Genomic DNA, 16,659 nt, shown 5'->3' with positions numbered 1-16,659 from the left:
GGTCGGCCACTCACCTGTAAAAGGCTGATGGGGTATTTTCATCACCGCAACAGGCAGGTGCGCAACATGGACACCCAAGTTTGTTAATGTGATCGTTTGAATCTCAGTTATTTCAACATCCAGGTCAAAAGTTTTCAGAAAAATCTTGGAATGTGAAGAAGAAAGTTGCCTAGGATTTTCAAATGTGTACCATAGGCACATCCATTGAGAGACTGGGTGGTAGCTATAGCAGCTGCCAGTATTTTTTAATTATTTGTATTTTTATATTTTTTTAAGCAGTTTCCTCTTCCTTTAGTATTACCTGTATTTGTTAGTTAAATTTTGTGGGTGTCTTTTAAAGTTGCATGATTTTTTTTTTTTGATACAAAAGCCCCTCCAGTCCCCCTGCACTTCAACAAGGAAAAGCAAAGAGGAAAAACATCTCTGACTCTGGAATATATTTAAGTTTGAAGAACTTTTGAATGAAAAATGAGCACAATGAACGTCATCTCCCATTTCATGCACTGAAAACTGCACATGCACAAAGGAATGTGAGTCAGTATTTAAAAAAAACAAAACAATCATCTTACAAAACATGAAAACATAACCTGTTAACATAACCAATTCATTTGTCAGATATTATTTATGGGCAATCGGACAGGAGTGACCACATGTTCCTTTATGTGTGCCTGCACAGCATTTTTATCTCTCGTCCCCCTCACCTCTCATACTGAGATACAAATTTTGCTTCCAGTTTTCAGAAATCAACAATGTAAAACAAACTGTTCTAAGGTCTGGCTTTCATTGTAAGGCTTCTTCCTCCTGCTAAGTAAAATGTTACCCTCTTTGTTCAAGCTACACCCAGCATTGGGAAATTTGACCACAATCACACGCTATGCAGAACTTTCTGGAATGTAATGGGAGAAAGATGTGCTGTTGCAGCAAAATCAAATGATTAAAAGACAAAACAACAGAAATAACAGTTTGAAGGTTATTGTGATTAAAAGGAGAATGTACACAACTGGAAAAATGATCCTTAAGACTAAGCTTTAGCTTCCTTGTGCTATATTTAGTAGCAAGGGGTTTGGGAAATTTGCATTCATATAAAATATATTTGCTCTACGTTTAGTTTATTAACATTTGGTCAGCCTAAAAGCAAGCAATATGTCACAGTGGAGTAAAGATGACTTGAATTGAAATTCATGCCAATATAATGGGTTTTACAATTAAACTAAAATACAAAAATTAAGCATCTTTGAGAAAAAACTGTTGAATTTACCATTATTAATGAGAAAAACAGATTCTGCAGTGAGTGTGCAATCTTAACCCTGCAGGCACAGTAAAGGTGGGCAAAGAGGAGGTGGAGCTGGACTCGGTTGGAGAGGAGATTAGTCTCTGGCAGAAGATGATGCAGTACCCGGACTCATGGGCAGAGGGCACTCTTACACTGCGTTCCACTATGGGGAAGGCGAAGGGCGAATGAGGACAGCACACGCCTGAGATGATGAGAAGCTGTGTCCTGTGAGACTAACATGGGATTGTGGATTAATTTTATTTTCTCAAGCTTGTCACACCAGAGCAGGCCGGTCTCTTGAAGCGAGCGCTCACCCAGTTTGTTGTCGTGACACTTCACGGCTGCTCACACCTGCTCTCTCTGCACGGGGTTCATCTTTAACACGGCCCCCAAACTGCAGATGGGTGTTAACCTTTTGGAAGCGTGCCAAAGCATCACCACAACAAATTAATTTTGTTAAAGCAGTCACTTTTTTAAAAATTCAAACTGTATATATATTATCGCTATTCAAAATCATGCACAGCACTTGGCAGTTTCTCACAGTTTTCTTTATTTGTGTCGAGATGTATACTGGTGTGGGAAAACAATTTGAAACAAACTGGTTACGCAGTATTTCAGCTGTCGCTTCTAAGAAATTCTGCTTTATTTAATCCACACCAGTGCATTTACATTACGATTTGTATAACTTGCATGAGAAGTTTTTCAATAAAGAACATTTTATCTTTGGTAACACTGTTTACCTCAATGCTCTCTCACACGCTACACGTTTTTATCCTTTTTTAAATGTTGGTAAAAAAATATAAATTTTAGGAGATAAAGCTTTTATAACCTTTAGAGCAAAGTTGGCAGTAGATTATATTTATCAGATCTGACTTGTTATGCATGCAAGTTTATATCCTATTGAATTAAAGTTGATTTATATATACTGCTTCAGTCTAACTGCTCAGAAGCATTTCAGTGTATGGATGTGGTGAAAGATGCTTCTAGAAGGAATTTGGTTACATCTGAGTCCAGCTGGGAATTTTCTTTGATAATAAAGAAGCTCTATACAAATACATATCTACATTTCTATATATGTGTGTATATACACATATTTGCTGGTGTGTTTTACTTCTAATGTTAAATGCTAGATTTTCTGTGGCAAACGCTGTCAGCGCCCCTTTGGCTGATGATTTAATCCAGAGCAAACAGTGCTTGCGCTTCAGTGTTGTATAAGCACATTTTAAAACAAGGAACTGCTGTCTTGTCTGTTTTTTTTCCCGCTTCAAATGTTCCTCTGAACCTGGTTTCTGGTTGCTTGTCCTTACTCACTGTGTGTTAGTAATACTGATGAGTGCATTGCTGTGGCAACGACGGAGGTTTATTAAATTAGTCACAGAAATCGCTGCGGAGCTCCAGTTTCTCCCGTTCCTCTTCGTCCAGCAGGAAACTGTCGACGTAGGAGAACAGCTCCTCTGAACCCACGGGGGAAATGAAGCGCTCTCGGTCCAGACCGAGCTCATCCAGGAGCACCATGCTGAAGTAGCTTCTGGATATTCTGAATGCTTGTCTGTGGAGAAACCCAATAAGAGCCATTAACACATCCTCTACAGTGAAAATTACAAATAACAGAGTTTTACAGTCTGCATTTTGTCATTTTACTCTAATAGTAATTATATATATTACAAGGATGATATATAATTCATCCTTGTAATATTCCGGATATCTGGATATTTATAATTGGCAAACGTTGCTTAAAAAAAGTCAACTTTTTGCTTCAAGGTTTGCCTTCTCAAAGTAGTCACACATCATTCTTAAGGTGTTCAAAATGATCAGATTAGAGTATAAAAGCTGCATTATCTATTTTAGTTTTGACCACTTGATTCCTGAATTTAAAAACATCCATCCATCATCTTCAGAAAAACACCATATAAAGTTGTTACAATAATGTCAGGCATGTTTTTTAGAGACTTGGGAAATTGATTCAAGCTTTACAGCTCTGAATGCCTCCGGGTGTTCATTGCCTGGTAACTTTGTTGTTTGGATAAATTTAGCTTTTAGTTTTCAGTTATAGCTGCCTGCTACGATTGAAAAGGTTATGATAGCGATGAAGGACTGGAACTGTGCTCCCTAGAACTAAAACAAGGATAAGGACGTCTAAAACACTCTGGAGAACTGAGGGGAAACTTCAGAGTTAGCATCTGAGTGCCCTAAACCTACATTCTTTCTAATGATCAGTAAACAGACCCCACTTCTTATTGTGTCTATGGCCTCAATGGCCTCTGTCCACGGTCTGTGTTTTTTTGGACTCTCAGCATCTGTTTTCTACACAAATACCAAGAAGTATGTTTATACTTCACTGTACACACAGTATTTTCAACATTGGGCAGAATTTACAATACCAGCACTGTAAATAGTGATGGAGTTTGTTTTTTTTTAAAGCTTTTATAGCTTAGCAATAATAAACTCTTCACAGAAGTGCTCATATAATTAGCGCCAGGTTGCTTCCACCCCAAGAAACACTGTATGTGAACACAGATCCTAAAATATTTCTGGTTTGTGGTCTCAATCACTAGTTTCATGTCTAATTTAGTACAAAAATAAGTGAATGATGATCCCATTTAAACTGGAATAACATTACTGCCTTGTGATCAATATATTCTCAGAATACGCTGGTGACAGCCAAAATGTTCAAAACAAGTCTTTGAAATTGGATTTAGCGAACCAATGGGTTATAGCGAGGTAGTTACAGCCATCATTTATATACAGTCTATGGAGAGTGCACGATCACTGTATTAAAAAGAGTGTTGTTCAGTGCAGCTTTATACTTGTTGGCTTTCAACTCATTGCTTTCAATTACAATTAAATGTATTTCCTTCCAACTCTAAGCTATGTTGATAGGGATGCACCGATACCGATACTGGTATCGGGGCCGATACTGTAAAATGTGTGTGTACTCATACTCGTAAAAGTTAACCGATACCAACTTATTTCATTAATCAGAGGGTGGCTTGTCATTTCTGTTGTAGTTTTTTTAGATTGGCCACTAGGGGGACATCCCGCGCTAAACAGGCACAGGGTTAGGCGAGTGAGACTGGAGACTCCAGATAAAAAAGAGAAACTGGAGGCTGCTGTAGCTAGGCTAAACAAAATGTCAGCAGTGTGGACCGCAATAACTGCAATAATTTAAAAGTTTATTTTATTCACAAACCTAATTTGTATTTATTTTATTCCAAACAGAAGTGTTTATTTATTATTCTGAAAGCTCGAGACAGTGCCAATAGTTCAGTGATATTTTGTTAAATTACAATGTGGAGACTCTGCAATAATTTAACAGAAGTGCTTATTTTTCACTTGAAATTTTTTTGTGGTCATTTTTATTAAGATTTTATTTTTTATCGGCAGGGAATATAATACAACCTGTCTTCCAATTAATTGTATTTGTGTGTGTGTGTGTGTGGTAGAAGTATCGGTTTTTGTACTCTGTATCGGCAAGTACTCAGATCCAAGTATCGGTTTGAAAAAATTGGTATCATTGCATCCCTATATTTTGAGATAAAACATGTCCCTTTATTGATGTCTGAATTCCCCTGATGATTTGTGCTCTGCTCACTCAGTTTACCTCAGCACTCTTTAGGATTTGTGTGTCTGCAGTGAGACCTTAGGTTAGGAAGAGTTTCCAGTCTGGAAAAACTGAGGAATGCTTCTTACTCAAATTGCACAGTTGTAGGAAAGAATCTTTATCGAGGCATTTCCTAAGATTAATTATTTTTTAATGTTTATTTTTACTGCAAAATGCTCAGCTTCAAAAGCATCGCAGTGCTTCTCAGGGAAACCAAAAGCCAGATGATTATTACTGATGTTTTGTCGGGTCTGTTGAAATCCCATTGAAGTGATTATTATGCTATATTTAGAAGTGTTAATCTTTGAATGGAGACTCTCTTTTTATTAGGAGACTCCTGACATTTAAAGTTTGTGAAAATAACTCCCGACTGTTAAGTGAAATGGAAATTTTATAAAGTCATCTCAGGATGGATTTTTTTAAGTCACCATAAAAGAACCGTAGAAGCGTTGAACAGATAAATTATTACCTTAAACCCTCTATGACTTGAGGCTGAAGAAGACTTTCTTTAATGCGGCCAGTCTCACGAGGAGGAGAGCCCAGAAGCTCGATCACGGTTACGTGCCGGAGGGCTAATCCACAATCTGCTTTCTGAAACACATGATTGGGTTCTTGTTACTTATTAAACGGCTTCAGAAGCTTTACCGGGCTGATCAAGTGAAGTCTCACTTGTATCATGATGTTCTGGAGCTGGTAGTCAGGGTCCGACATGTTGGGTGCAGACACGATCAGCAGCCTCCGCTTTTCATAGAACTGATCCAGGAGAGCCGGCGCTGTCTTTACATCGGCTTTAATCTCAATTGCTACAAACAAAAGGTCATAGTTACATCCTCCACTTATACCCCTCCATATGTACATAAGCACATACATAAGCATAGATTTCAGATGTATTCTCTTCTATCTCATACTTTTTGCTGCCACCATGATCCATAACCAGATCCCCCACCTCTGGCTAAAATCTCCAAAAATTTAAATGTATTACTTTTTTCGCTGAAGCGTAAAATCGCACGAGCTGTTCAAGATTAAAGCAGCGCTGTTCAGCCTTTTCAGCTCTGACCTTCTTAAGAAGAAAGTGTGTAATCATCACTCCTCATCAAAACTTTTAGACCCCATCAAAAAATGTCCTGCCTCTGAATATCTGTCACAACATATATAACAAACGGACAGAGGAAACTGTAAAGTGGAACTTTTTATTCCTCTAATAATTATCTCTGTGGGGTGCCTTCCCCTTAAGTCGGGAACCACTGGACTTTACTACCTCACTGTATATAAAATATTTGCTGGTTGATGCAAAACAGCCATGATAAAAAAAAATGTTTATTAACTGGAATATACTAGTGCATCTCAAAAAATGCAAGTATCCTGAAAAGTTACTTTCATATAGTCATTTGATGTGACGTGAAATCTTACAAGCTTCATTTCTTTTGTTTGAATTTTGATGATTGTTGGTTACAGCTCACAAAATCTGAAGTGCAGTATCTGAAATAATTTGAAGATTTCATTTTGAGTTTGAATGAATGAATTTTCAAACATTATAAATACAATATACTAGGGATGCACCGATACCGATACTGGTATCGGGTATCGGTGCCGATACTGTAAAATGTGTGTGTACTCATACTCGTAAAAGTTAACCGATACCATGAACCGATACCAACTTATTTCATTAATCAGAGGGTGGCTTGTCATTTCTGTTGTAGTTTTTTAGATTGGCCACTAGGGGGACATCCCGCACTAAACAGGCACAGGGTTAGGCGAGTGAGACTGGCGGCTCCAGATAAAAAAGAGAAACTGGAGGCTGCTGTAGCTAGGCTAAACAAAATGTCAGCAGTGTGGAACAGCCAACTTTAACTCAGGTTTTGGAAAAGCAATGAAAAATGTCAAGAGAAAATCCACGGGCAGTTTAAATAACAGAGGCTCGACTCATTTTATCGCTCTGGATGACCAGCCAATGCCGGTCGTGGAAAACATAGGATTGAACCGTCTTCTCAGCATACTCGAGCCGTGATATGAAATTCCCAACCGCCCACACATCAGGGAGATAATGGTGCCAAAACTTTCTGAAGAGGTAAAGACAAGCAGTGTGTGCGTGATGTCAGTCCTCGGTTTAACGGCACAGTGGACTGATGATCCACGGGCAGATGAGGAGTTCGTCAATGCCAAATACTTTAGTTCTTTTGTTTGTTTGTTTACAATATGGACACTCTGCAATAATTTAAAAGTTTATTTTATTCTCAAACCTAATTTGTATTTATTTTATTCCAAACAGAAGTGTTTATTTATTATTCTGAAAGCTCGAGACAGTGCCAATAGTTCAGTGATATTTTGTTAAATTACAATGTGGAGACGCAATAATTTAACAGAAGTGCTTATTTTTCACTTGAAATTTTTTTGTGGTCATTTTTATTAAGATTTTATTTTTTTTCGGCAGAGAATAAAATAAAACCTGTCTTCCAATTCATTGCATTTGTGTGTGTGTGTGTGGTAGAAGTATCGGTTTTTGTACTCTGTATCGGCAAGTACTCAGATCAGTAGTAGTAGATCAGACCCTACAATATACCTCACAACACACTACCACAACACTGCTGACTCGACAGTTGTCCAGATGACGATCATGGGGAGGGTAAGCCACAGAAACTTATGGCTGAACAGGCTGGCTGTTCACAGAGTGCTGTATCGAAGCATATTAACGGAAAGATGACTGGATGGGAAAAGCGTGGTAGGAAAAGATGCAAAGGCAACAGGGACGACCGCAGCCTTGAGCAGACTGACAAGAAAAGTCGATTCAAGAATTTGGGAAAGCTTTACAAGGAGTGGGATGATGCTGGTGTCAAAGCATCAGGAGCCACACCCACAGACGTCCTCAGGGAAAGAAGCAGTCTTAATATTAAGCTACTCCTGAACCAAAGACAACATCACAAGCATTTTACCGAGGTTAGGAAGTAAAAGAACCGAACTGTTGTTCAGTGGTCCAAAGGCCTCTCTTCAGATGAAGATTTTTGCATTTCATTGGTAAATTTAAGTCCTAGTGTCTAGAGGAACAATGGACAGATACAGAATTCCCGGTGTGTGAAGTCCAATGTAAAGTTTCTGCAGTCTGCGATTCATCTGCCAGTGTCGGTGGAGGTTGGTCCACTTCGTTTCCTTTTCCAGCAGGACTTAGCACCTTCCCATAGAGCCAAAACTGCTACCCGATGGTTACCATATTATTACTGTTGCTTAGTGGCCAGTTAACTCACCTGTCCTGAATAACATGGAGTATCTATGCAGGATTATCAAGATGTAGATAAGAATCGACTGAAGCAACCATCAAAGCAACAGGAGGTTCATAACACCTCAGCAGTGCCACAAGTTGATGCACTAATTCATGTTAATGGAGCCTGAACTGAGTACTGAGTGCAGTCTTTGGCTCTTTTCCACAGCCTGTCTTTTATCCTGCCTTCCTTCTCTCACCCCAACCGGTGGCGGCAGATGGCCGCTCCTCCCAGAGCATGTTTCTGTCGGAGGTTTCTTCCTGTTAAAAGGGAGTTTTTCCTTCCCACTGTCGCCAAAGTTCCTGCTCATAGGGGGTCATATGATTGTTGGGTTTTTCTCTGTATGTGTTATTCTAGGGTCTACCTTACAATATAAAGTGCCTTGAGGCAACTGCTGTTGTGATTTGGCAGAACTGAATTGAATAAATGAACATGCTTTTCAGAAGTTAGACGTTGCTGTATTAAAAATTATTTTAGATTACTTGAATAATCTAATATGCTGCATTTCTGATAGTCTCGAAATTTAATAAAAAAAGACGAATCTTGCACGATATAAATGACAAAAATACAACTTTTATTTTTTTAGATCTGCTAGTGTATCATTCATTCTCTGTGAATGCTTTTTGTTTACTCTATTTATTATATTGTTGTGTCAGTCTGGTACATTTGCCACTGTTATACAGTCATCTTAAAGTCACCCATTTGCAGACTCAGTACTCACGAACACACTCAGCAGGATCTCCGCCCCAGCTTCGGTTGAATTGGCAGACACGACTCGACACCCCCCTCCGTTCGTGTCCTCCTTCGCAGTGGTATTCACACGTTGCACCATAGTTGCTCCCATCGGAGGAGCAGCTGAGGTAACCATGCAAGGGTGGAAAGAGTTCTGGACATCTTCTCACTGAATGGAAAACAAAATCATGTAAATAAAATACAACAGTGATAACAAAATAGTAACTCAAGAAATCCGGTTTGGCAGCTTACCCTCAACACGCACTAGAAACTTGCAGGCGGCTCTGTTCCTGGCCTGATCGTACACTTTATATCGGATAATGTGAAGTCCCTCTTTAAAGTCAGTGCCTGGCTCCTGGCCCACTAATATCACACTGCAGAGAGACACAGTAGCCAACAAAATGTTCAAATCCATTTAAGAATGAACAGGAAAGGGAAATAAAGGAAGTCTGCGACATACTCGAGTGACTTGTGAGCAGTGTCTGTAGCTGTCGGAGGGTCCCAGGTCACCTTGGCGGTGAGCTTTCCAGGCTCGGCGACCTTGAGTCTAGATGGAGGACACTTTATTTTTGGAGGATCAGTATCTGAAATAATGGCAATGCAGGCATTAGAGGAAGGAAGCAGGCATGTTGTCAGCATGGCCCAACTGCTACAGCTATAAAGAGCAGAATTGAATTCAGAAAGCAACAAGCCACAGTTTGGATTCAGTCCAGAGAACAGACGAGGAGGAAATATGCTTGTTTTTGTGAGACTGTAAAAGGAGCCAATCTTGTGAAGGAATGAAGGATAACCACACCAGAGCAGATGGCCTGATTTAAAGTCCATGTATGGCAGTAAGTTAAAAAATATAGCTGACAGAATTTCCAAACATTTGGTCGGCTTCACTTGGCTCTACACGCGGAGACTGCGCTGCGTACCTGAACACACCGGCTGTACTCCGCTCCATGACCCCCTGTGCTGGCAGATGCGTGATGGTTCTCCTTCAATGCGATAGCCAGTGTCACAGGTAAAGTCACACCTGGAGTCCACCATAAAGCCCTGAGTGCAGGTGTACCTGCCATGGTAAATGAGGGGCAGCATGTGGCAGCGCATCTCTGACGGACACACAGAGAGTATGTTAAATGGCCACAGTGGTGGCTGTTCATATTAAACATGGTCAAAATTGTAACTAATGAGCTCAGTGTATGTTCAAGTAAGAACCAGACTGCTCTAAACGTTTAGTTTTAGATTATTTTGTTGTCTTGGGTCTGTATAACATCACTGACAGCAGATATCCTTAATATGGACATGTCAGCCTCACATTTTCCACTGTAAGCACAGAAGCCCCACCCATCTGCTTTTCAAACCTTCTGTATGGGAGGGGCAATCAAATTGTCAAGGAGTCTGCTTCAGAGTATTAAAAAAAGAAAAATTTATTATTTTGAACTGTGAATCATAAAAAGCCACCTCAGGAAAGTCCAAGAATTAAAAGGTTTGGCTGGTGATTTTCTATTTTTAGTATCAACAACACTAACAGTGTGAGCACGTGTGAAGAAAATATCTAAAACAGGATTTGATTTAACTCTCCGAGCTGTTAAAAAGGCTCAAACTGCGAACTGCATTTTTAAGCAACTATTACTCTCAAAGAGTAAAAAAAATGTGTAATTGGGGACTATTTTCAGCAGTGGATTAACACTTACATGTGGTGCCAGTGAATAAAATTAACAACTCCAGTGCTCGTGGCAATAAGGGAACATGTGAACTGATTTTATAATTCCTGGCCAGTAAGAATGAGATGTAATGAATATTTTCAAATAACAGACACTCACCATATTTGCTGATCAGTTTTCTTGGTCAGAAAAACAAAGAGTGTCACCAAACTGATCACATGTTAAGTTAAAATCTCCACATACTGCGGCAGTAAGCAGTCCCAGACCAGCGGCGATTAGCGAGGCACATGATGGAGCGTCTTCCCAGCAGCTTGTACCCTCGATCGCAGCTCATCTGGCAACGCGTTCCCAATGTGCTCCTGTAGGCTCTGCCTTGAGGGGAGTGGCAGGTCACCTCACCGTTGGTCAGACCCGGAGGATGGCACCAGTAAGGGTCTGTTTTTAAAGAGCAGCCAGAATCAGATTTGTGTAATTCCTTTAGACTCTGAGTGTTGGACTCAGTGTTCACTCATGTGAAAAGTGGGATTTCAGACTGTGCTTGTCTATATCAGTTAATCAGTCTTTGTTATAGAGTTCAAAGAGTCAAACTTCAGCAAGAAACCAGATAAAAAGCACCACAAATTTCAATTCTACTACTCATTAGAAAGTGTGAGCGCCTCTATAAAAGCAAGTTTTGGCAGCTTGCTGATCAGGAATGACCTTAAAGAAGCAGTTGCTACCCATCAACCTGTGAAGGCTCATATGGTCATTTCCAAAATGACCGTAATTGTACAATCAGGGAAAATGCAAAACATTCAGGACAATAGCCAAGCTTCCCAGGAGTCGACATCCCAGAAATTTCACCCCAAGGTCAGACTTGTTCCAAAGAACCTGCAACAACCCATGTGCTACATGTCAGAGTCTACAGGCCTCAGTCAGCATGTTAAATGCTAAAATTCATGACAGCACAATTAGAAAAGGATTAAACAAGTTGTTTGGAAGGGTTGCCAGGAGAAAGCCTGCTCTCTCTAAAAAGAACATGGCAGCATGGCTTATTATTAGAAAGCTGCAACTGAGCAAACCATAAGACTTCTGAAACAGTGACTTTTGGACAGAGGACACAAAAGTGGAAATGTTTGGCTGTGAGTCACATTTGGAGAAAACCAAACACTGCATATCAGCATAAACAACTCATACCAAGTGTCAAACACGGTGATGGAAAGGTGATGGTTTGGGCTTGTTTTGCAGCCACGGGACCAGGACACCTAGCAGTCACTGAGTCGACCATGAGCTCCTATGTATAACAGAGTATTCTAGAGTCAAACGTGAGGTCATCTGTCTGACAGACCTCAACACAATTAAAATGCTTTGTTGGGAATTTAAGAAAGCTGTGCCTAAACAAATGCCTCCAATCTTCAATGAACTGAAGCAACGTTGTGAAGAGGATTAAGCCAGACATCGAGACTATGTCCACACGTATCCGGGTATTTTTGAAAACGCAGATTTTTCTATGTGTTTGCACCTTTCGTCCACACGTAAACGGCATTTTCGGTCACTGAAAACGGAGATTTTTAAAAACTCCGGCCAGGGTGGATATTTTCTAAAACTCCGTTTTTGCATTTAGGTGTGGAGGAGAAAAACGCAGCGTCAAAGGTGTGCGCCTTTTTTGACGTCACACTGTGCGCCACGTTATTGTTTCGGTGAAATGAATTTCTACAATACTGTTAATTTTACTCTCTGCAGTGTTTAAATGCTTACATATACACACACAGTTACTGTCCCTCCACACATACCACTCGGTTCTGCTTCTATGCCCCAGCTTTGTTTACTTTTTCCCACCGAGGCTTCTAGACTTCTGATTGGCCAACATTTCTGCACGGTTAGGAATATAGCGCCACCTGCTGCTTTGGCATGTCCTAGCAGCGTTTTCCTTCATTTCTGCCTTTATGTGTGGACGGGATTATTTTTTAAAACGAAAACGGAAAATCTCCGTTTTCAAAAATACCCGTGTACGTGTGGACGTAGCCCAAGGCAGCAAAGAATGAATAAAAAAATAAAAAAAATAATTACACAAGGTTTTTTTCTAATGGCTTTAACAGCAGTGACTGACACAAAAATCAAAAAAACATTTCATCTGGATTGTATAACCCTGGATCCAAAGAAGTAAGCAGGCTATAAATATCTATATTCTCTTTATCACCTGGTTTCCTAGAAGAGTCTTTGAGCAAAAATCTAAAAGTTAACAGAGACTTTCTTACTAAGCTGCTTATTCTTGACACCAGATGTGTTAGCTACTCATATGAGCAACAGAGGCCAAATCTTTAATAGACACTGTTTGATGGTATGTTCTGACATATGGCCCAGCCCCAGTGAGTGTCTGTTGTCCATACGCACTTGTGTAGTCCAGTTGAGGAGTCGTATCTTCCTCTGTAAACTCATTTTCATATACTGTAGTCCCAGAGCCAGCTGAAAAAACAACCAGACATGTCACATGTGTTTATGGTAGATAGACGGTCACTTAAATAGCACTTTTCTACTCTTTTTGAGCTTTCTTACTACAAGTATCATTCACACGTATTTAAAAAAACCTAAGCACTTTTAACCTAACATTCACACACTCACATGGAAACATCAGGAGCAACCGAACCCCTGGACATGTATTTGAATGAATGAATGAATGAATGAATGAATGAATGCTTTATTGGCCATATGCAGGTTGCCCCGCAGAGGAATAGGACCCCCCCCCCCCCCCCCCCGACTTACACACACAACAAAGACATCACATGGGAATACAAGTCGGAGATCGGCAGCGTTACAGAAAAACACTGAAAAAGTACACAACAATGGGAAAGTACAAGAGGAAAAAAAGAGACCTCGACTCATGCTGGGCACCTATGGGAGGACAGCATGAGAACAGGAAACGAAAAATTTAAGCCAACATGTAGAAAAGCCTAGGGCTCGAACCCCAAACCTCCTGAGCATCAGCTGGGGTGAAATAATATGACTGAAGCAAATATTATGTAGGTCACACAGAAGCAGGCAGACACTCATTTCCACAACCTCCTTTCAGCTTCCTGTAGCACAACTCAAATAATATTCCAGTCCATACCTGGATTTCCAATCAGGAAATGGAAACTCCTGGGGCTCTTTGCTTTCTTGAGGTGATGCATGTAAATGGCCTTGGTTATGTTTTGAAACTTTCACTTTAACTCCACCACACATTAGGACAAACAGCATGTTTTTATTACCCACTTGGCGATTGTGTCTCTTACTCACCATTTTCCATGTTATAACAGTTCTTGTACTGAACTTTCTGCACAATAAATCACTGTTACTCTTCTTTCTCTGCAGTGGTGGCTCAGGCGCAGTATCCTGAAAATGACTCCGTGTTTAGAGCTGAGTGCCAAACTTTCCAGTCTGTCAATCCCCCACCCCCCACCCCAGCTCTCAGTTCCTGCTCTGCTTCCTTTGCTTCAGCTCAGCATTAAACTTAGTCTCGAGCTAATAAAGTCCACTTTAAAGCATTTTATTAGTAAAGATACATTTAATTTCCCTACTCTGCTCCAGATTCTTCCCAAGACAAGCAGATTAAACCCACCGTCAGTGGGTTTTTATGTTTGTTTTCTTTTTCTTATAAAGAGCCCCATGTTCCACACAATACACTACCCCAGGCTAATATTTCCCCTCACAGAGAATTAGTCACACAGGAAATAAACAGGCTAATCACTGCAGTGTTCAAATATAGAAATGGACATTACTGCAAGTGGGGTGTACTATCATGCATATGGCAATTAAAATGATATGTGAGATTATACATGGATAAAATTGAAACGGAGGTTTTCTATAGATTTGAGCTGTTTCTCCTAATAGGCAAACATAACCTTCGAGATTAGACTTCTTGTTACTCATTCAGCTTTTGTGATAATATGTATGAAAATAGTCCCCTCATAACTTGTTCTCGGACCCAAAGAGATCCAAAGAATCCATTTTTTCTCACATATGACAAAGAAAGGCTTGCCCGACTGGTGCTTTTACTCAAACGCTGCTTCTGATGACTAAGGGGTGCAGAATAGCCAGACACTGACACACATTAGGCAGATTTTTACTGCAGAGACATGCACACTGCAGACAGAGTGAGACCATGCAGCAGAAATGAGTCAGACCACAAAGAAGCTGCTGCTCATCTGACATTTCATCTGTCTCTAATGACAAAGCTGAGAGATCCTTTCAATCACTCCTCATCATCACTGGAGTTCATATGTGCTGCCGAGGGGAATCTCAGGTCATGTCATTATCTTGCAGGATTAAATGAAGGCTTTAGCACATTTGGCCCGGAGGGGGACTCCTCAGTAATTAACCGGAGCCGAGCCGTAATTAAACTGCTTGGTCAGCAAACGGGGAAGGAACACCTGAAGAGAAATGAAGCTCAGCTCATTTTTAAAGTCATCTTATCCTGGATTTTAGCCAGTTGCATGTTGGGAGATGTTGTGGAGGCACAAATGGAGCAGGAACCTCCTTTTGTACTCATCGATTCCCCTAAAAAATGCAGCACATCTGGATCTAATACCAGTAGCTTTAGTGCAGAGTAGGAGGTATTTCCCAGCTGCAGGGAAGATGAGTGACTTGATCCTTGGCCAACCATCTAATATATTACATATTCATGCAAATTTGTTTTAGTTGAGACTTGCAACAAAACCAATGCTTGAGAAAGTACTTTAAGTAAGTAAAAATCTAGGAATTTATACTAAACTTAGACTAAATAACTTTTCCTTTAAGTATCTACATGTTAGAGAAGATCACTGTCAGACAGATGTAGTTACTTTGGATTACTTTAGATAGCTTTAGTCGAACAGCTGATTGATTGAGCTAAAACAAAACAGTCATTATTTTAAGTTAAAGTTATTCTTTACTTGCCAAAGATTTCATGGTTTCTCTCTCTTAAATATGAGAGCTTGCTGCTTCCCATTTTTATCAGAGATGTCACTTATGCTTTGGAAATATGAGTTTTCATGGTTACTGTAGCTAAACAGAAACAGCAGATTGCTCGTTAGTTTCAGCCTGTTTCAACTTCACCATCGAGTTTCTGCTAACAGAATATGCACTATCCAAAACCTTGGGAGCAAACGTTTTTGCATTGGGAACTTAAGGAGTAGTTTTACTTTGTTGATTCTGTACTTTTCCTTTGATCGCAGGAAAGTACATCGTGCACTGTAATCACGTGGTATTTTGATGAAATCTAGCCCCTAACATTTGAATTGTTTATTTTGTTTTCTTGCCTCGTACAGGCTAGGTTTGTCTCGTGGACTCACCTGTGAAGAACAAGATGAAGACAGCGACAGAGCGGCTGAGGCGCATGTCAGAAACGCAGAGATGACACTCCTGGATGAGATCAAACTTTTTTTGTACAGCTCCAAGAATCTCAGAGTCCAACACAGACCTACGAAGCTATAAAACTGAGGAAAGCTTAAAAAAAAAGAGTTGTCTGAATAATCCCCACAGTCAACAACGAGCGCTTCTTTCACGCAGCCTCCTCAGCTTAAGGAAAGATTCTTCTAGTTCATCACAGAGACAGAAACCACTTGGTGGCACTAACGGGCTTCTAGTGTGTGTGTGTGTGTGTGTGTTTCCACCCATCGCTGCATTAAACATGATTAAAGATCTTTTATAAACTCCACCCTTCAACTCATGCAAGAAGTAGGCCTATACGCTAATTCACTTGCAGCAGCAGATTTTTTAGGCTGCCATCTGTTATATACAATGGCACTGGAGTTATCAGCTGTTATGGATCTTTATTTGATAATCTCATAATGTTATTTCAGTGACATCAGGCCTGATGGGTTTTTGTTTTTTTCGTTTTGTTTTGTTTTAATGAAACGGGCTACTTTCAAAATAAACTTACAAAATGCTCCAAATATGTCCCCCCCACGATACGCAACACTTACAAAGAGCTCACGGTCTAGTAGCAATTAATTGTAGCACTATTTAATGCGACGCTTTGTTTTTTTTAAAAGGATCATCACATGTAATTTGTTTAGAAAATCGCACGAGGAGAGCGCGATGCGAGTAGAAATTCAATTTGGAGAACGAAAAAAAGCCTCAGTCTTTGTGTTTATCTTCAACTAAGCGCATATTTACAAGGCTGCTCTGACTGCTGTGACACGCAACTGTGTG

The 16,659-nt window shown here is 40.1% G+C and overlaps 2 protein-coding genes across 4 annotated transcripts in view; one reads left to right on the top strand and one right to left on the bottom strand.

Annotated features, from left to right (window-relative positions):
• sytl4 (synaptotagmin-like 4) overlaps positions 1 to 6,730 on the top strand; it is a 24,194-nt gene extending 17,464 nt beyond the window's left edge. For both annotated transcript variants that reach the window (XM_085130290.1, XM_085130281.1), the window contains one exon: positions 1,314 to 6,730. In XM_085130290.1, coding sequence (XP_084986416.1) covers positions 1,314 to 1,462 — 149 coding nt within the window. In that variant the 3' untranslated portion in view covers positions 1,463 to 6,730. The remainder of the gene's footprint in view (positions 1 to 1,313) is intronic.
• Positions 1,736 to 16,659, bottom strand: srpx2 (sushi-repeat containing protein X-linked 2). Of its 2 annotated transcripts, none has more exons than XM_085130313.1 (10): positions 13,765 to 16,659; positions 12,883 to 12,954; positions 10,753 to 10,944; positions 9,778 to 9,954; positions 9,321 to 9,444; positions 9,113 to 9,234; positions 8,850 to 9,029; positions 5,544 to 5,677; positions 5,344 to 5,465; positions 1,736 to 2,822 (listed from the first exon to the last, which is right to left on the bottom strand). In XM_085130313.1, exons 1-10 carry the CDS (start codon positions 13,772 to 13,774, stop codon positions 2,642 to 2,644), a joined length of 1,314 nt encoding a protein of 437 aa, XP_084986439.1. In that variant the 5' UTR covers positions 13,775 to 16,659; the 3' UTR covers positions 1,736 to 2,641. The 2 variants fall into 2 exon arrangements, with proteins under 2 accessions (XP_084986439.1, XP_084986431.1); XM_085130305.1 differs by having other exon boundaries at positions 15,798 to 16,658.

The sequence above is a fragment of the Neolamprologus multifasciatus genome, chromosome 2 (genome assembly GCF_963576455.1).
Source record: "Neolamprologus multifasciatus chromosome 2, fNeoMul1.2, whole genome shotgun sequence".
Classification (NCBI taxonomy): Eukaryota; Metazoa; Chordata; class Actinopteri; order Cichliformes; family Cichlidae; genus Neolamprologus; species Neolamprologus multifasciatus.
This window is presented reverse-complemented; position numbering and strand designations above follow the sequence as displayed.

Excerpts from the sequence above, each read along its gene's own strand:
- srpx2 (XM_085130305.1), bottom strand. The coding sequence starts at position 15,843 with ATGCGCCTCAGCCGCTCTGTCGCTGTCTTCATCTTGTTCTTCACAG. Across the intron at positions 5,678-8,849 it reads AGATCCTGCTGAGTGTGTTC|CAATTGAGATTAAAGCCGAT; the intron begins GTGAGTACTGAG and ends TTTTGTTTGTAG. Across the intron at positions 5,466-5,543 it reads TCCAGAACATCATGATACAA|AAAGCAGATTGTGGATTAGC; the intron begins GTGAGACTTCAC and ends CATGTGTTTCAG.